General features: G+C 36.9%; 2 protein-coding genes across 2 annotated transcripts; one reads left to right on the top strand and one right to left on the bottom strand.

Annotated features, from left to right (window-relative positions):
* The first annotated feature begins 8,979 nt into the window (after positions 1 to 8,979).
* On the top strand, positions 8,980 to 9,665 carry LOC149215915 (uncharacterized). Its single transcript, XM_089391114.1, has 2 exons — positions 8,980 to 9,064; positions 9,193 to 9,665. The coding sequence occupies exons 1-2, from the start codon at positions 9,038 to 9,040 to the stop codon at positions 9,604 to 9,606; spliced, it is 441 nt and encodes a 146-aa protein (XP_089247240.1). The 5' UTR covers positions 8,980 to 9,037; the 3' UTR covers positions 9,607 to 9,665.
* Positions 9,666 to 13,823: 4,158 nt separating this feature from the next.
* LOC149215914 (uncharacterized) lies at positions 13,824 to 15,527 on the bottom strand. The gene is made up of 4 exons (XM_089389767.1): positions 15,419 to 15,527; positions 14,748 to 14,761; positions 14,453 to 14,581; positions 13,824 to 14,324 (listed from the first exon to the last, which is right to left on the bottom strand). Exons 1-4 carry the CDS (start codon positions 15,525 to 15,527, stop codon positions 14,043 to 14,045), a joined length of 534 nt encoding a protein of 177 aa, XP_089245893.1. The 3' UTR covers positions 13,824 to 14,042.
* Between the last annotated feature and the right edge of the window lie 1,750 nt (positions 15,528 to 17,277).

Here is a 17,277-nt window from a genome sequence, read left to right as displayed (position 1 = left end):
AATTCCAGATTTGATTCCGTGAAGGAATGACATAACGACTCATCAGTCAGAACATGAGCAAATCCTGATCCACTAGCTTCAGTAGAAACTACGACTGCCTTCCCGGTATCTTTTGAATTATCTACAATCGAATCAATTTTTGAGCTCCCAGTCAAGACAGTGCTACTGCTTGAATCGTTCCCAGAACCATTCCCGTGTTGAAGAATTATCATGTCATCTGATGCAGAGTTTGCATAGAAATCTGTATTCTGCCAATCCTGTCTCTGAGCCCATGAACTGGTTTTGATGTGACTCTCTTCAACTGCCAGACTGCCTGTTGGAAACTTGTTTGAGCTGAAGTCAACAGAGCTCTTAACTTCCCCGCAAATGCCTAATCTAACGATTCCGTTGCCGTGCTCGTTGGCCCTTAAAATTTTACTTTCCATGATGATTCCCAAGGCATTATGACGCTAACCAGAATACGTCTTTCAGTCTGTATCGATTGCGAAGTCTCTAAGAAGATTAAGACTCACGATCATTCCCTTCGTTCCCAATGAAACGAAAAGGGCTGCCACAGAACTACGCGCAATCAACTCGGAAATTTTAAAAGTCGGCCTCCAATCTCCAGCGAAGATTGAATTAAGGCAAGCGGTATGGTCGGCGGCAGAGAAGTAAATTGGCTAAACGTCAATCCACCTTCCGACTATCGAATATCATAAAAATATTCGAAGAGCACTGCGTTCCGAATGCACAGATACTGAAGAAATTCATTAAAGAATCGATGATTCCGCCATTACTGGACAAGGCGGAGTGAATTAAGGTTTCCCTCCCAACATTTAAAAAGACACATCGCTCACTTAACCAGACATTTGAAATTCTAGCCGTCAGACAGACGCTCAGACAGCCGTTTATACGCTCAAACAGAGGTTTATACGAAATTCTAGCTGTGTAGGGCCTGTGAGGTCCCAAAGGGTTTGAACGCAGCTCTGATACCATGTGTAATGCCCATAAATTGGAAAACAGGAAACATGTAAATACTCATAAACTGGAAAACAGGAAGCATAAAAACTTAATTTGCACTTACCTGAACTACTAGCTGATCCCGCGCAATTGACGATACTGTTCCCATTCAGTTGACGATACTGTTGATGTTGAGCTCCAATTACCCAGGGAGACCAATTCCGCCCAACCTGATTGAGCAGAGGCTGGCTACTCAATCCAGCAAGCTTCTCACAGAAGCCCACTGTCCCCCGTGCCCAGAACCTCAGACGGATTAAAGCTCTTCCAATAGCAAATCTCTCTCACTGCTGAATTCCTCCTCTAGTTTCACTGCTGAATTTCTCCCCCACTTCTCCGTTCAAAATCCCGGTTTTAACCACGGGCCTGGCGGTGGCTGCCCTCCAGCATGCAACCACCGCCTTCCCTTGTCCCAACACGCCTTCTACGCATTACCGTTCTCTCTCTGCTGTCTTGTGCGCTCTGATATATATCTTGTTGGAATTAAACGTCCCCCTTGTATAAGGGTCCTTGTTTTATATAATTTAGTTTTATAAAGTTAACTTATATTTTACAAAGTTTAATTTATAATTATATTTTATAAAGTTAATTTATATATTTTGTAAAGTTTAATATATATATATATATATTTTATGAAGTTTAGAATTATATTTTATAAAGTTTTTTTTTTAAATGATATTTATAAAACTTAAATAAATTTATTATTTAAAATTCATCACATTTGTTTTATTATAAAGTTTCAAACTTTATATAGTGGATTAGTTTAGATGGGCCGTTACACCGCCAAGGAAACTGGAAGGAGGAATGAAACGAATTACACGAATGAGTTCGAAGAGGGAAAAGTAACCCACCACTTTGCAAACGGAAGAAGGGAACATCGGACTGCAAGGAAAGGCAAACCAGGGGTCACATATTGACATGCTTCAGTTCAGGATACTGTATGATGCATAGATCAGTTTTCATTAGTGTTCCAAATGCTCAAGAAACAACGTTTAACATCGTAGTTTTTCAAGGTTACTATCTAATCAAAACAAGGTGTCAACTTGTCATGAATAGGCTTAGAAACTGCACTGAAACAATCAATAAAAAGATGAATTCTTCAGATTTGTTTCCTGAGGAAACCCTAGGCCAAGCAAACTATAGAATTAGAGTTTGATTTCATTTTGTTACAGGTTTGATTATAGTTGAAGGAGCGAGGTCCTAATATTCTTAAAAAAAAGGTGTTTACATTGAAAAGTTTTCCAGTGTTTTGTTTCTGAGCTGAAACTAGGCTGTCTTGAATCGAATGTTCTGGAGCTCTGTCTCTCTGGGTGGGCTATATATAAATGTATTTGGCTGGATATAGGCTACCATCATTGACAGATTTGCATTATCCAATACACCAAGGAGTCAACCAAACGAGATTACATTCTAGAGAGTCAGCAGATCTTTCAAACTCTAAAGGATAACCTTAAAACGCTTCAAGCTATGATGAAATGAAGGGGAGACTAGCATTGATCCGAACTAGAATTTGCAATCGGAGATCCTTATGAACAGATCACTTTTATGAAAAAGGTATGTAAGAAACTATCTTTTGAGTGTTATGGTCCCTTCGCAATCCTTCAGCAAGTTGAATGAGTAGCCTATTCTCTACAATTACTAGCAAGTGTCAAGGTACATAACCCATTCCATGTTTTTAATTTAAAGAAGGAAATTGCAGAGGATTTGATAGTTTCATAAGATCTACCTCCCCTTGATGAGGAAGGAAAATTGATCCTGATATATGAGCATATCCTGGTTTCCAAAGATGAAAGGTTAAGAAAGATGGTTCTTAAAAATATCTGGTGCAGTGCAAAGATCTGCCCATTGAAGATGCCTCTTGGAAGGAACCTAACAGCTGCCAACATCCTTCATTGCTTACATTGATACAAACACATTCAGGAGAGCCAGACTTCCAATGAGCTCAATTCGTCTCACAAGCAAAACCAGAGCCAAATAAATGGTAATTTGAATTTACTGATGAAATTTCATGGTATGACATGTTAGTCAGAGGACTTTGTTTTCGTCGATTTAGAGGATTTTATTAGCCAGCTCATCCAAGAAGTTCAAACCTCTTGTCTGAGATCAAAAATAATAGTTTTTGGTCAAATTAAAGCTAGAATTTAATTTGTGGTTCTAGAATCGAACATAGCTGCATGCATTCAAAAACAAGGGTTTCTCTAAAATTAAATCTAGAGGTGTGGAACTTGAATCCAATGTAGTTGCAAGAGTTCAAAAACAAGACTTTTCCTAAACCTAGAGCTAGAATTGTGGAGCTTGAATGCAACGTCGTACTTATGGCTCTCACCTCGTTTCTTGATAACAACTGTGTTATACAGAAAAATTTTGGTCTAGCTGAACCAACACTATATTCATTCAAGATTAGTTTGTCTTTACATTTGGGAATGGCTCACCTGAAAGCTTTGGTTATTCTGTTTATTGTGTATGTGATTGGAAGTTTAGTCTTAAATTTCTTCAATTTTTCACTTTAAATTGTCTTCCCAAGCTTTTTAGTTCATAATCAAGTATTCAGCATTCCATCTTTCCTATGAGATTTTAAGGAAAATATATTGCATGAATGTTTGCTGGATGGATTCTTTGCTTGTCCAACTCAGTTAGAAAAAAAAAGTAGATCTGAAAAGGTTGAAAACATAATGTAGTTTAACTTTGGATTATTAAGTGCACAACCGCAAATGATACTTCCCTTCATCCAATGGAAACTGTTAGACCAGAGCATACATAACACACAACGGATTTATACTCAGAGACAGACAGATGGAGAAACAACAAGATTACTTGATTAGAAACAACGAAATAGATAAAATAATCACTGAAGAACAAAAATCACTTTGCATTACATTACAGGCTTGGGCCTTGGCTTGCTTTCCTTGGCCAGAGAAATTACAAATTTATAGAGGCAGAAGAAGGATCTAGAATCCTGTGTGTGGTTCGGATGGAGATCTGAAATGATCTAGAAACCACTAGCGGTGTAGGAGGTTCTAGAATCCTGCATGTGATTCTAGAAACTAATGGCGGTGTAGAAAGAACTAGAATCTTGGAGATCTAGAAAGATCTAATCTAGAATCCTCCGTGAATTTGGCTTCACACTTAACATTCTCCCACTTGAACCCAAATAAAAGTCATCAAGTCACATCGAGTCCTACCATGCCTCTACATAACTCATGTTTGTTTTGTGGTAGAATCTTAGTAAGCATATCAGCAAGGTTTCTGTCTGTATGGATCTTTTCCAAGGATAACTGTTTTTCCTCCAACACATGCCAGATCCAATGGTACCTTAAGTCAATGTGCTTGGTTTTTGAATGAAATGTTGGGTTTTTCGCCAAGTGAATGGCACTCTGACTATCACAATATAACACATACTTGTCCTGCTTTATTATTATCTCTCCTAGGAATCGTTGCATCCACAACATCTCTTTACAAGCTTCTGTTGCAGCTATGTACTCTGCTTCTGTTGTAGAGAGGGCTACTATTCTTTGTAGCCTTGACACCCAAGATACCACTGCACCTGCAAATGTATACAAATAACCTGTAGTGGACTTTCTGGTATCCATATCTCTAGCCATATCTGCATCTGTAAATCCTTCGAGCATAGTCTCATCCTGACCAAAACATAAAAAATAATGACTAGTACCCTTGAGATACCTTAAAATCCATTTTACTGCTTGCCAATGTTGTTTTCCTGGATTGGTAAGGAAGCTGCTCACTACTCCCACTAAATATGCAATATCTGGTCGTGTGCATACCATGGCATACATTAAACTGCCAACTGCTGAAGCATAAGGAATTTTGCTCATCTCTTCTTTCTCTTTGTCATTACCAGGACATAATTCAATACTTAGCTTGAAGTGGGCTGCAAGGGGTGTACCAACTGGCTTGGCATCCTTCATATTAAACCTGTCAAGCACCTTCTTGATATATTTTTCTTGTGACAGCCACAACCTTTTGTTTTTCTTGTCACGCATAATCCGCATGCCCAATATCTGTTGTGCTGGTCCCAAATCCTTCATTGCAAATTTGCTACCCAAATCTTTCTTCAACCTATTGATCTTATTCTTATCATGCCCAACAATCAACATGTCATCCACATATAACAATAATATGATATATTTTCCTTGATCATACCTCTTGATATAGACACAATGGTTAGCTTCCAACCTCTGAAAACCATGTTCCAACATGAATGAATCAAATTTCTTGTACCATTGTCGAGGTGCCTGTTTCAACCCATAGAGACTCTTCTTCAACCTACAAACAAGGCCTTCTTTGCCTTTTCCTATGAAGCCTTCTGGCTGCTCCATATAAATTTATTCCTCTAATTCACCATGAAGGAAAGCAGTTTTTACATCTAATTGTTCACATTCTAGGTCTAAAGCAGCAACTAGACCAAGAATGACTCTAATGGATGACATTTTAACAATAGGTGAAAAAATTTCAGTGAAGTCCATACCTTCTTTTTGGGCAAAACCTTTCACCACCAGTCTTGCTTTATACCTCTCCTTCTTTTCGTTACCTTCATGCTTAATCATGTACACCCATTTGTTTTGTAGAGCCTTTCTACCTTTTGGGAGATTTACCAACTCCCAAGTTTTATTTTCCTGCAAAGAGTTAATTTTTTCTTCCATTGCTTTCTTCCATTCTTTACTGTGCTCGACTTTACAAACTTCTTGAAAACAATTAGGTTCACCTTCATCAGTCAACAAAATATAGTTTGAAGGATGATACCTTTGTGAAGGCTTATGAGGCCTAGAAGATCTACGAACCAACTGTGGTGGTGCATTGTCAGGTTGAATCTCCTGTAAAGGTTCCTGCAAGATTCCTTCTTCTTGTTGTTCTTCATGCTCCTGAATTTGCTGTTCATTTTCTTGTATTGGTGGTATGTTTTCCTGCTGCTCTTCAAACCTGTCAATAAAATTCTTGACCTCCAACTCACCTACAGTCCTCTTGAACATTTCTGACTCATTAAATATAACATCCCTGCTTCTAATAATTTTATGTTTGACTGGATCCCATAGACGATAACCAAGATCTTCATCCGCATATCTCAAAAAAATGCATTTCATAGATTTATCATCTAGCTTAGTTCTATTTTCTTTGGGAATATGTACGAATGCTTCACATCCAAATATTTTCAAGTGAGAATAATTCAAATTCTTACCAGTGCAAACTTCTTCATGGATACCACAATCCAAGGCTGTAGTTGGAGATCTATTTATGAGGTAGCAAGCGGTCCTGACTGCTTCAGCCCAAAAATTCTTCTTCAAACCGGAATTGGACAACATACTTCGCACCTTTTCCACAATTGTGTGATTCATCTTTTCTGCGACACCATTTTGTTGAGGAGTACTAGGCACAGTCTTCTCATGCTTTATGCCAAACCTGTTACAATATTCCTTAAATGCATTTGAGCAATATTCTCCACCATTATCTGTTCTTAAACACTTCAGCAATTTGTTAGTCTCTCTTTCAACAACAACATGGAATTTTTGAAATATTCCAAACACCTCACTTTTATTTTTCATAGGATATACCCAAACCTTCCTGGATGCATCATCTATAAACGTTACAAAATATGATGCTCCTCCTAATGATTTGATGTTAACAAGCCCAAACACATCTGAGTGTACCAATTCTAACACATTTTTCTTTCTATCATGGCCACCTCTAAGGAATGAAACCCTTCTTTGTCTACCATATATACAATGCTCACAAAGATCAAGATTATAGGATTTCAAACCTGGCAATAAATTTTTATCAACAAGGATTTTTAAGTCCTTCTCGCTCATGTGACCCAAACACTTATGCCACAGATCTGCTGAATTTCCTTCTTTTGTGACAACAGCCAAATCTGATTTTCCTATCAGTGTCTTCAATGTGTATAATGTTCCTGTCTTGGGTCCTTTGGCCACGACCAATGCACCTTTGCTAATTTTCTAGCCTCATTTTCCAAAGCTTGTCGAATAGCCTTCATCATCTAGTCGTCCCATAGAGATTAAACTCATGCGCATTTCTGGTACATGCCTGACCTATTTCAACAATATATCTTGTCCATCTTTCATCTTGATCTGGACATCTCCCACTCCAACAATACTGCAAAAATGATTATTCCCCAAATGCACTCTACCATAATCACCAGGATTATATGAAACAAAACTATCTTTGCATGGGGTTACATGGTGAGATGCCCCAGAGTCAAGAATCCAATCAAATCCACTGCTAGATGTATATACACATGCATCCTCTACTGAAACAGTAAACAACACATCACCATTTGTGGCTACAGTAGTAGTCTCACCTTCATTTGTGCTGGATGACTTGTGATTTGTACTAGATGGTCTCTGATCCTTTAAAATCAGTATATCCTCCATTTGTGATTTCTATAGGGCAAAATTAGCCCCGCTCAACTTCTCCATATCTGTAACTGTTGTCTCCATTTTCAATCAAATTCACGCCCCAAAACAAAAAAAACTCCACTTAAAAATAAAACTTTAATTTTTACTCTTTAAAATTTACTAATAATGACCTTCCTCCTTTTAAAATACCCTTTTCAAAATTCCTGCTCCTTTTTTAAAATATACTTTTCCAAATTCCAACATATAATTATATATGTTTCATAATAAATATAAAAGCATAATTAATTTTTTAACCTTTTCACATTTCACACATACATATGTTGGTTTGAGAAAAAACTTCACGTATACGTGCAAACTTGATGTAAAAAAAGCTTACGAACACCACGTTTCAACTCCAAACTCCACGCATCTCCACCTTTTCAAACTCCAACAACACGTTCTACATAGATCCACGAACTTGTTTTTCTTGCAGCAACTGTCTTTTAGTTCCAGCGTTCCTCAGTTATTTCTTGGACATATCCTTCAACAGCTCCAGGAGTAATAACCAACGTTTTAACGAACGCTGCCAGAGCAAGGCAATGGCACTAAGCGGCTTGCACCGTGGATATTCGAACCATGCTCTGATACCAGTTGTTAGACCAGAGCATACATAACACACAACGGATTTATACTCAGAGACAGACAAATGGAGAAACAACAAGATTACTTAATTAGAAACAACAGAATAGATAAAACAATCACTGAAGAACAGAAATCACTTTGCATTACATTACAGGCTTGGGCCTTGGCTTGCTTTCATTGGCCAGAGAAATTACAAATTTATAGAGGCAGAAGAAGGATCTAGAATCCTGTGTGTGGTTTGGATGGAGATCTGAAATGATCTAGAAACCACTAGCGGTGTAGGAGGTTCTAGAATCCTGCATGTGATTCTAGAAACTAATGGCGGTGTAGAAAGATCTAGAATCCTGGAGATCTAGAAAGATCTGATCTGGAATCCTCCGTGAATTTGGCTTCACACTTAACAGAAACTATTTAAATAAAGGATAAAATTAGACAGTAACCTGATATTGATTCTCATACAAACATCCCTGACAACCTTGAGACTTAGTTCAATCTCTAAAAGGGATCATCATTCTAAATTTAACACATCGGAAAATGGAAAAGGGTGATGCCAATGAAAATTTTCATTGATCTTATACAGGCTAACGAAGTTCATTCATTTATAGGTCAATGGAGAGGTGACCATATTTCTTTAGTGCAAATGATAAGCTTAATCTGAAAATGAGGAACCCTTTCATGCAATACAGAACATTCTCTACTTTTTCATAAATTTTCAATCTCATCTAGTGTTCTGATTTTCTACAGAAGGAAAGTTTATGGTTATACTAATGTATAATAGTTCTGACACTGTTTTCAATTTCTAACATAAACTATTAAGAGGTGTTGGTTTTATAGCCTTCCCTTGTCAGTCTGTTCTGCCTAGACACTTGCAATAATGTTTGTTAAAGTCCTATATCAGTGGCGTAACTTGTACTTAACTGTAATTTCAGGAAAAGGACATAGCTACAGCTGCAGGGAGGCTTGCAAAGTGCCAGGAAACTATACTTGTTCTTAGTAAGTAGTTGAAGGCCCTTGCTTGCCCAGTGGACACCATGGAATTTCCATACGAGGCAGAAAAGGTATAATGAGGAAAAGGTACATCTTTCACTCTAGGGTGAGATCTGTTTTGCTAATAAGAACCAGTTGAGACTAGAGATTCAAAGCATGCTAAGAAGAGCCTGACAAATTGTCAATTTTTCTATGGCAGAGAGCTGAAAGGGACCAAAGATATGAACTGGATGCTCCTTGGAGTCCTCGTAGCCAAAGTGCTTCATGGGCATCAGAACCTGAGAATATCAGCACAGCAAATGGCAGAGGACGTGCTAGTGAGTGGACTAGTGAATCTGGGCTTGCTGCTTCTGATCTATATAAAGTGAACGTACCAGATTCACCAATTGTAGATTATTTGGATGGACGTTTAACAATGCATACCTACTTTGATACGGAAGAAAGCTCGCCAGCAGGGTCTCCAGTGAAATCTACACAACAGAGAAACAAGTTCACATGTTTCTCATTAGGAAGTGAATTCCCAAAGTCTGTCAAAACATATGGAGGGGAGTCACCTACATCTTCTTCATCATCTTCTTTAGCATCCACTTTCTTTTCAAAGTCACGGGAGTAGCTTATGTAAGCACTTTCATGTGCCAGAAGAAGTCACTAAATGGATAAGCAAGGAATTGGGAAAATTACAGCCCGTTTTCCCAGCAAAGAGCATAAATATCACTTTAATTCATTCTAGCATGGCTTGTGATGTGGCTATTGAGCGGCAATAGCCTTGCAATTAGAATGCCTGTTACTAGGAACTTCAATATTGTTACATTCAGTTTTGTATATTTACAGCGTTGGAATATAGCCTTCGTTTATATAGAAAACTTGTGCCCATTAATATACTGCTAACTAAACTTGATTTGTAGTTGTAGTTAGTTTGGAAGTTTAATCGAGTACTTGTGAAGAAAGAGTGAATTACCCGCCAGTTAGTTATATCAGTTCTGGTTCCAAATAATGGTCATCATTATACCGTTTCCATGTATGTGAACTTTCTATATTAATGATTTGTTGATAAAAACAAAACTGAAGTGGATAATTTGATGTGGATTTTGGATAAAACGGTAGTGGGTGCTAGGTTTGGGGATTTTTAGGAATAGTTCGATGTTGATTCTGTTAGAATAATCAAAGTTTGGAACAGTGCTTGTTTATGCCATTTTAAATGGGTTTGAAAGCTTTTGCCTGTATCAAATTGTGCATGATTTTCAGGAGCTGCATTTGCAGGGAAATATTGTGACAAGTGAGCGAGTTAATCACTGGGTGTGAATCTTTGAATATTATAAAAAATATATGAACCTCAAAGGATCTGATTTTTCTTTGTTCTTCGTTTATTTCTCTTAGTGCTTGATTAATTGAAGTTTAAAACAAGTTTGTTCACCTTTAATTCTCAGTGTTTCCAATCAAGCTGCAATACCAGATTCAATTAAAAATGCAGCAGATGAAATAAAACAAATCTAAATTAATGGTAGATCTCTTACTAGAAATGGGTGTGATTCTTTGAGTATTATAAAAAATATTTGAACATTAAAGGATCTGAATTTTTTTGGTTCTTCGTTTGTTTCTCTTATGCTTTGATTGATTGAGGTTTAACTAGTTTATAAGTTTGTTCATTCTCGGTGTTTCCATTTAAGCTGCAATACCAGATTCAAAATATAAAAATGCAGCAGATTAAATAAATTAAATTTAAATCAAGGGTAGATCTCTTATTAGAAATGTGTGTGAATCTTTGAATATTATACGAACCTCAAAGGATCTGTTTTTTCTTGGTTCTTCGTTTATTTCTCTTAGTGCTTGATTTATTGAAGTTTAACTAGTTTATAAGTTAGTTCATCTTTAATTCTCAGTGTTTCCAACTAAGCTGTAATACTAGATTCAAAATATAAAAACGTTTATTTCTCTTAGTGTTTGATTGATTGAAGTTTAACTGGTTTATAAGTTTACCTTTAATAATTAAAGTGTTTCCAACTAAGCTGTAATACTGATTCAAAATATAAAAATGCAGCAGATAAATTAATCGTAGATCTCTTCCCAGAAATTGGTAAGAAGAGGGGAAAATCAAATCTAAATTAGATCTTACTGAAAATCCGGTAAGAAGATGCGAAATTGATGGACATTGCAAAATCTATCAGAAAAGAAATGTTAGAATCTGTTACCCTTACCTACATATACAGAAATTGCAGATACGAATAAATCCCGATTACCCAATAAACTCTGTTTTAATGGCAAGTGAAAATATTCAATTTTCTGGTGCGCTTAGCGCAAAGAAAAATGGTGGAAACCCACCTTCTCAAACCCCTTCCCTTCGTTTTGAAGATGAGTTTAAAACGGTTAGCCTTTCAGTAGTAAAGCGGAATGTCCATTGTGTCATGACATTTTTCATGGACTCGTGGGTTTTCTGAAATTATTGCGATGTTTTCTTGTCAAAAACAAATTTTATTTCTTAAAGCGATATTATTGCCAACTTTACACACATTGAGATATATTCATATTGTGATGCATCTGGTAATATCTCGATGTCCTCAACACCATAAAATTATGTGTTGTCAGAAATTGAGGTTCAAGTTTGCATGCCTGGCTGCTTCTGAGATAAGCATTAATTATGTGTTTTCAGAAATTGAGATTCAAGTTTGTATGCCTGGCTGTGTCTGAGATCAGCATGCTTTGTGATCTTAGAAATTGAGGGCACTTGAAGCAAGCTTTGTGATATGAAAAATTGAAGGGACTTATTGCCCATTTGTAAATTGTGAAGGGAAAACACATGAAAAATCGAAGGGGCTTATAGTCCATTTGTAAATTGTGACGGGAAAACCTATAGTGGCCTGTATTGTCAATTCCATAAAATTGTTGAAGTCAATATAAAAACCTGTTGAGACACTTTTATGAAGAAATTTTTGTCGTACGTGCTGTTTGAATTGCTGTGTGTAATTACTGTTCTTAGAGTTGTTGCCTCATTGGAATTTCAGAGCCTTTGTGCTCTCTTGTTTATGCTCGTGGTGATAGCAATCTGCAGGGGTCTAAGGTCTGCTTTGCATCATATCAGCGTGTATCATGTAAAGGCCAACCTAGTTGCTTATCCTAGAAATTGTTGGTATGATTGGCAATTTTCTGTACTTTAAAGGTTGGAATTCTCTCTCTCATGTTGAAAGTTATTTTATTACTTTTGTGGAATACTGGCTACTTAGAGTGGGAGGAGGATTCATGGGGACATGTACCTTTAAAACTGGACATTTTACTGCAGGCCCTCTTAGTTGGCATAATCTAAGGATTAACTAAATCACCACCACTTTGCTGGCATTTGGTGATTTGATAGAATTGGATTTCTGAATTAAAATGTTCATATTGTAGTTTCAAACATCTCGGTTAGTTCAAAATCCATAGAAATCCGGGTTTAACTTGGATTGTAGATATTCTGAAACTCAGAAAATAGATTTATATCTGTTATTATTGTATGTTGTATAATATAAGAGTACGACCAATATCATATAACAATGTTATTTTATTGTTTTTGTGGAATACTGGCTACTTAGAGTGAGAGGAGGATTCATTAGGGGACATGTACCTTTAAAACTGGACATTTTACTGCAGGCCCTCTTAGTTGGCATAATCTAAGGATTAACTAAATCACCACCACTTTGCTGGCATTGGGTGATTTGATAGAATTGATTTTTTGAATTAAAATGTTCATATTGTAGTTTCAAACATCTCGGTTAGTTCAAAATCCATAGAAATCCGTGTTTAACCTGGATTGTAGATATTCTAAAACTCAGAAAATAGATTTATATCTGTTATTATTGTATGTTGTATAATATAAGAGTACTTGTTTGTAATATTTAATGATTGCATAGCAAACACTATCTTACCAGCTTATTACACATGCAAGATTGTATTGCAATCATTAAATATTACAAACTAGTAAACCATCTTATTTCAGATGCTTAGAGATCATTCTAACCTCCCTCAAAATTCAGTTTATAGCCAAAAACTTATCTTTAAGAAATATGACAGATATGACAAACATATACATTATGATCGCAGAACATGATGACGATATTCAGCTAGAGCCCATATGGGGAAGATATTATGATAGGCAACATAAACCATCACAAAGCAGCATAAAGAAAGGCTTAGCAGACTTGAAAGACCCATAAAGAGAGGTCTGAATATATGAAATGGTACAAAATCTGAATAAACTTGTCAATAAAGGGGAGTGCTCAATACAATGCAAACTATCAATATAAGTTAATGATGTGATACTTTTATATAAATGAGATAATGCAATAATATTTCCCCGGGTAAACACTAAGGGGTGATGTTAGAATTACTTGTACGTAGATACCTCTCTACTTGCAATTGGTAAATGGAAAATCAGGTAATTGACAACACATATGATTGAAAATAGGTTTCACTAATAAGGGAATAATTTTCTTTGTTACCAGTTCAACACGAAATGAACTAAAGATAGCAAAATGTTCAAAAACATTTAAAAATAGCATAGGTTCGTGGCTCTGCAATTATTAACTTGTTGAATCTTCACTCTTTCTTCACAAGAAATCGATTAAACTTCCAAACTAACTACAACTACAAATCAAGTTTAGTTAGCAACTTAGCAGTATATTAATGGCAACAAGTTTTCTATATAAACGAAGGCTATATACCAAAGCTGTAAATATACAAAACTTAATGTAACAATTTTGAAGTTCCTGGTAACAGGCATTCTAATTGCAAGGCTATTGCCGCTCAATAGCCACATCACAAGCCATGCTAAAATGAATTAAAGTGATATATATGCTCTTTGCTGGCAAAACGGGCTGTAATTTTCCCAATTCCTTGCTTATCCATTTAGTGACTTCTTCTGGCACATGAAAGTGCTTACATAAGCTACTCCCGTGAATTTGAAAAGAAAGTGGATGCTAAAGAAGATGATGATGAAGAAGATGTAGGTGACTCCCCTCCATATATTTTAACAGACTTTGGGAATTCACTTCCTGATGAGAAACATGTGAACTTGTTTCTCTATTGTGTAGATTTCACTGGAGACCCTGCTGGCGAGCTTTCTTCAGTATCAGAGTAGATATGCATTGTTAAACGTCCATCCAAATAATCTACAATTGGTGAATCTGGTACGTTCACTTTATATAGATCAGAAGCAGCAAGGCCAGATTCACTAGTCCACTCACTAGCACGTCCTCTGCCATTTGCTGTGCTGATATTCTCAGGTTCTGATGCCCATGAAGCACTTTGGCTACAAGGACTCCAAGGAGCATCCAGTTCATATCTTTGGTCCCTTTCAGCTCTCTGCCATAGAAAAATTGACAATTTGTCAGGCTCTCCTCAGCATGCTTTGAATCTCTAGTCTCAACTGGTTCTTATTAGCAAAACAGATCTCACCCTAGAGTGAAAGATGTACCTTTTCCTGACTATACCTTTTCTGCCTCGTATGGAAATTCCATGGAGTCCACTGGGCAAGCAAGGGCCTTCAACTGCTTACTAAGAACAAGTATGGTTTCCTGGCACTCTGCAAGCTTCCCTGCAACCGCAGCTATGTCCTTTTCCTGAAATTACAGTTAAGTACAAGTTACGTCACCGCTATAGGACTTTAACAAACATTATTGAAAGTGTCTAGGCAGAACAGACTTACAAGGGAAGGCTGTAAAACCAACACCTCTTAATAGTTTATGTTAGGAACTGAAAACAGTGCATATTATACATTAGTATAACCATAAACTTTCCTTCTGCAAAAAATCAGAACACTAGATGAGATTGAGAATTTATGAAAAAGTAGAAAATGCTCTGTATTGCATGAAAGGGTTCCTCATTTTCAGATTAAGCTTATCATCTGCACTAAAGAAATATGGTCACCTCTCCACCGACCTATAAATGAATGAACTTCGTTAGCCTGTATAAGATCAATGAAAATTTTCATTGGCATCACCCTTTTCCATTTTCCGATGTGTTAAATTTAGAATGATGATCCCTTTTAGAGATTGAACTAAGTCTCAAGGTTGTCAGGGATGTTTGTATGAGAATCAGTATCAGGTTACTGTCTAATTTTATCCTTTATTTAGATAGTTTCCATTGGATGAAGGGAAGTATCATTTGCAGTTGTACTTAATAGTCCAAAGTTAAACTACCTTGTGTTTTCAAAATTTTTCAGATCTACTTTTTTTTTTTCTAACTGAGTTGGACAAACAAAGAATCCATCCAGCAGACATTCACGCAATATATTTTCCTTAAAATCTCATAGGAAAGATGGAATGCTGAGTACTTGATTATGAACTAAAAAGCTTGGGAAGACAGTTTAGAGTGAAAAATTGAAGAAATTTAAGACTAAACTTCCAATCACAAACACAATAAACAGAATAACCAAAGCTTTCAGGTGAGCCACTCACCTCCCAAATGTAAAGACAAACTAATCTTGAATGAATATAGTGTTGGTTCAGCTAGACCAAAAATTTTCTGTATAACACAGTTGTTGTCAAGAAACGAGGTGAGAGCCATAAGTACGACGTTGCATTCAAGCTCCACAATTCTAGCTCTAGGTTTAGGAAAAGTCTTGTTTTTGAACTCTTGCAACTACATTGGATTCAAGTTCCACACCTCTAGATTTAATTTTAGAGAAACCCTTGTTTTTGAATGCATGCAGCAATGTTTGATTCTAGAACCACAAATTAAATTCTAGCTCTAATTTGACCGAAAACTATTATTTTTGATCTCAGACAAGAGGTTTGAACTTCTTGGATGAGCTGGCTGATAAAATCCTCTAAATCGACGAAAACAAAGTCCTCTGACCAACATGTCATACCATGAAATTTCATCAGTAAATTCAAATTACCATTTATTTGGCTCTGGTTTTGCTTGTGAGACGAATTGAGCTCATTGGAAGTCTAGCTCTCCTGAATGTGTTTGTATCAATGTAAGCAATGAAGGATGTTGGCAGCTGTTAGGTTCCTTCCAAGAGGCATCTTCAATGGGCAGATCTTTGCACTGCACCAGATATTTTTAAGAACCCTGTTTCTTAACCTTTCATCTTTGGAAACCAGGATATGCTCATCTATCAGGATCAATTTTCCTTCCTCATCAAGGGGAGGTAAATCTTATGAAACTATCAAATCCTCTGCAATTTCCTTCTTTAAATTAAAAACATGGAATGGGTTATGTACCTTGACGCTTGCTAGTAATTGTAGAGAATAGGCTACTCATTCAACTTGCTGAAGGATTGCGAAGGGACCATAACACTCAGAAGATAGTTTCTTACATACCTTTTTCATAAAAGTGGTCTGTTCATAAGGATCTCCGATTGCAAATTCTAGTTCGGATCAATGCTAGTCTCCCCTTCATTTCATCGTAGCTTGAAGCGTTTTAAGGTTATCCTTTAGAGTTTGAAAGATCTGCTGACTCTCTAGAATGTAATCTCGTTTGGTTGACTCCTTGGTGTATTGGATAACGCAAATTTGTCAATGATGGTAGCCTATATCCAGCCAAATACATTTATATATAGCCCGCCTAGAGAGACAGAGCTCCAGGACATTCGATTCAAGACAACCTGGTTTCAGCTCAGAAACAAAATACTTGAAAACTTTTCAATATAAACACCTTTTTTTTAAGAAGACTAGGACCTCGCTCCTTCAACTGTAATCAGACCTGTAACAAAATGAAATCAAACTCTAATTCTGTAGTTTGCTTGGCCTAGGGTTTCCTCAGGAAACAAGTCTGAAGAATTCATCTTTTTATTGATTGTTTCAGTGCAGTTTCTAAGCCTATTCATGACAAGTTGACACCTTGTTTTGATTAGATAGTAACCTTGAAAAACTATGATGTTAAACGTTGTTTCTTGAGCATTTGGAACACTAATGAAAACTGATCTATGCATCATACAGTATCCCGAACTGAAGCATGTCAATATGGGACCCCTGGTTTGCCTTTCCTTGCAGTCCGACGTTCCCTTCTTCCGTTTGCAAAGTGGTGGGTTACTTTTCCCTCTTCAAACTCATTCGTGTAGTTCGTTTCATTCCTCCTTCCAGTTTCCTTGGCGGTTTTGGGAAATGTCATTGCAGGTTGGTAATGTTACCTCACCCTTCATGATGATTAAGGTTCTTATGGAACCATGGTTTCACTGTGGGCTTGGTAACCTCCCTTACAGTTTGTCATCATTCAACTCGGAGATTCTTCTTAACGCTGGAGGGTTTCGGTTTCTGCGTGTTGTGGTGACCTGGTGAGCTGCAGGGGAATGCAGCCAGCGGTTAATTCC

This window comes from Pinus tabuliformis, chromosome 1_1, assembly GCF_031772625.1.
Source record: "Pinus tabuliformis cultivar Carrire ecotype Pingquan chromosome 1_1, CPIR1, whole genome shotgun sequence".
NCBI classification, from domain to species: Eukaryota; Viridiplantae; Streptophyta; class Pinopsida; order Pinales; family Pinaceae; genus Pinus; species Pinus tabuliformis.
The sequence above is the reverse complement of the archived record's forward strand: the minus strand, read 5'-3'. Positions and strand labels throughout refer to the sequence as shown.

Coding starts and splice junctions, on each gene's coding strand:
- LOC149215915 (XM_089391114.1), top strand. CDS start 9,038: ATGGAATTTCCATACGAGGCAGAAAAG. Junction 9,065..9,192: donor TTCCATACGAGGCAGAAAAG/GTATAATGAGGA, acceptor TTTCTATGGCAG/AGAGCTGAAAGGGACCAAAG.
- LOC149215914 (XM_089389767.1), bottom strand. CDS start 15,527: ATGGCTCTCACCTCGTTTCTTGACAACAACTGTGTTATACAGAAAATT. Junction 14,325..14,452: donor TTCCATACGAGGCAGAAAAG/GTATAGTCAGGA, acceptor TTTCTATGGCAG/AGAGCTGAAAGGGACCAAAG.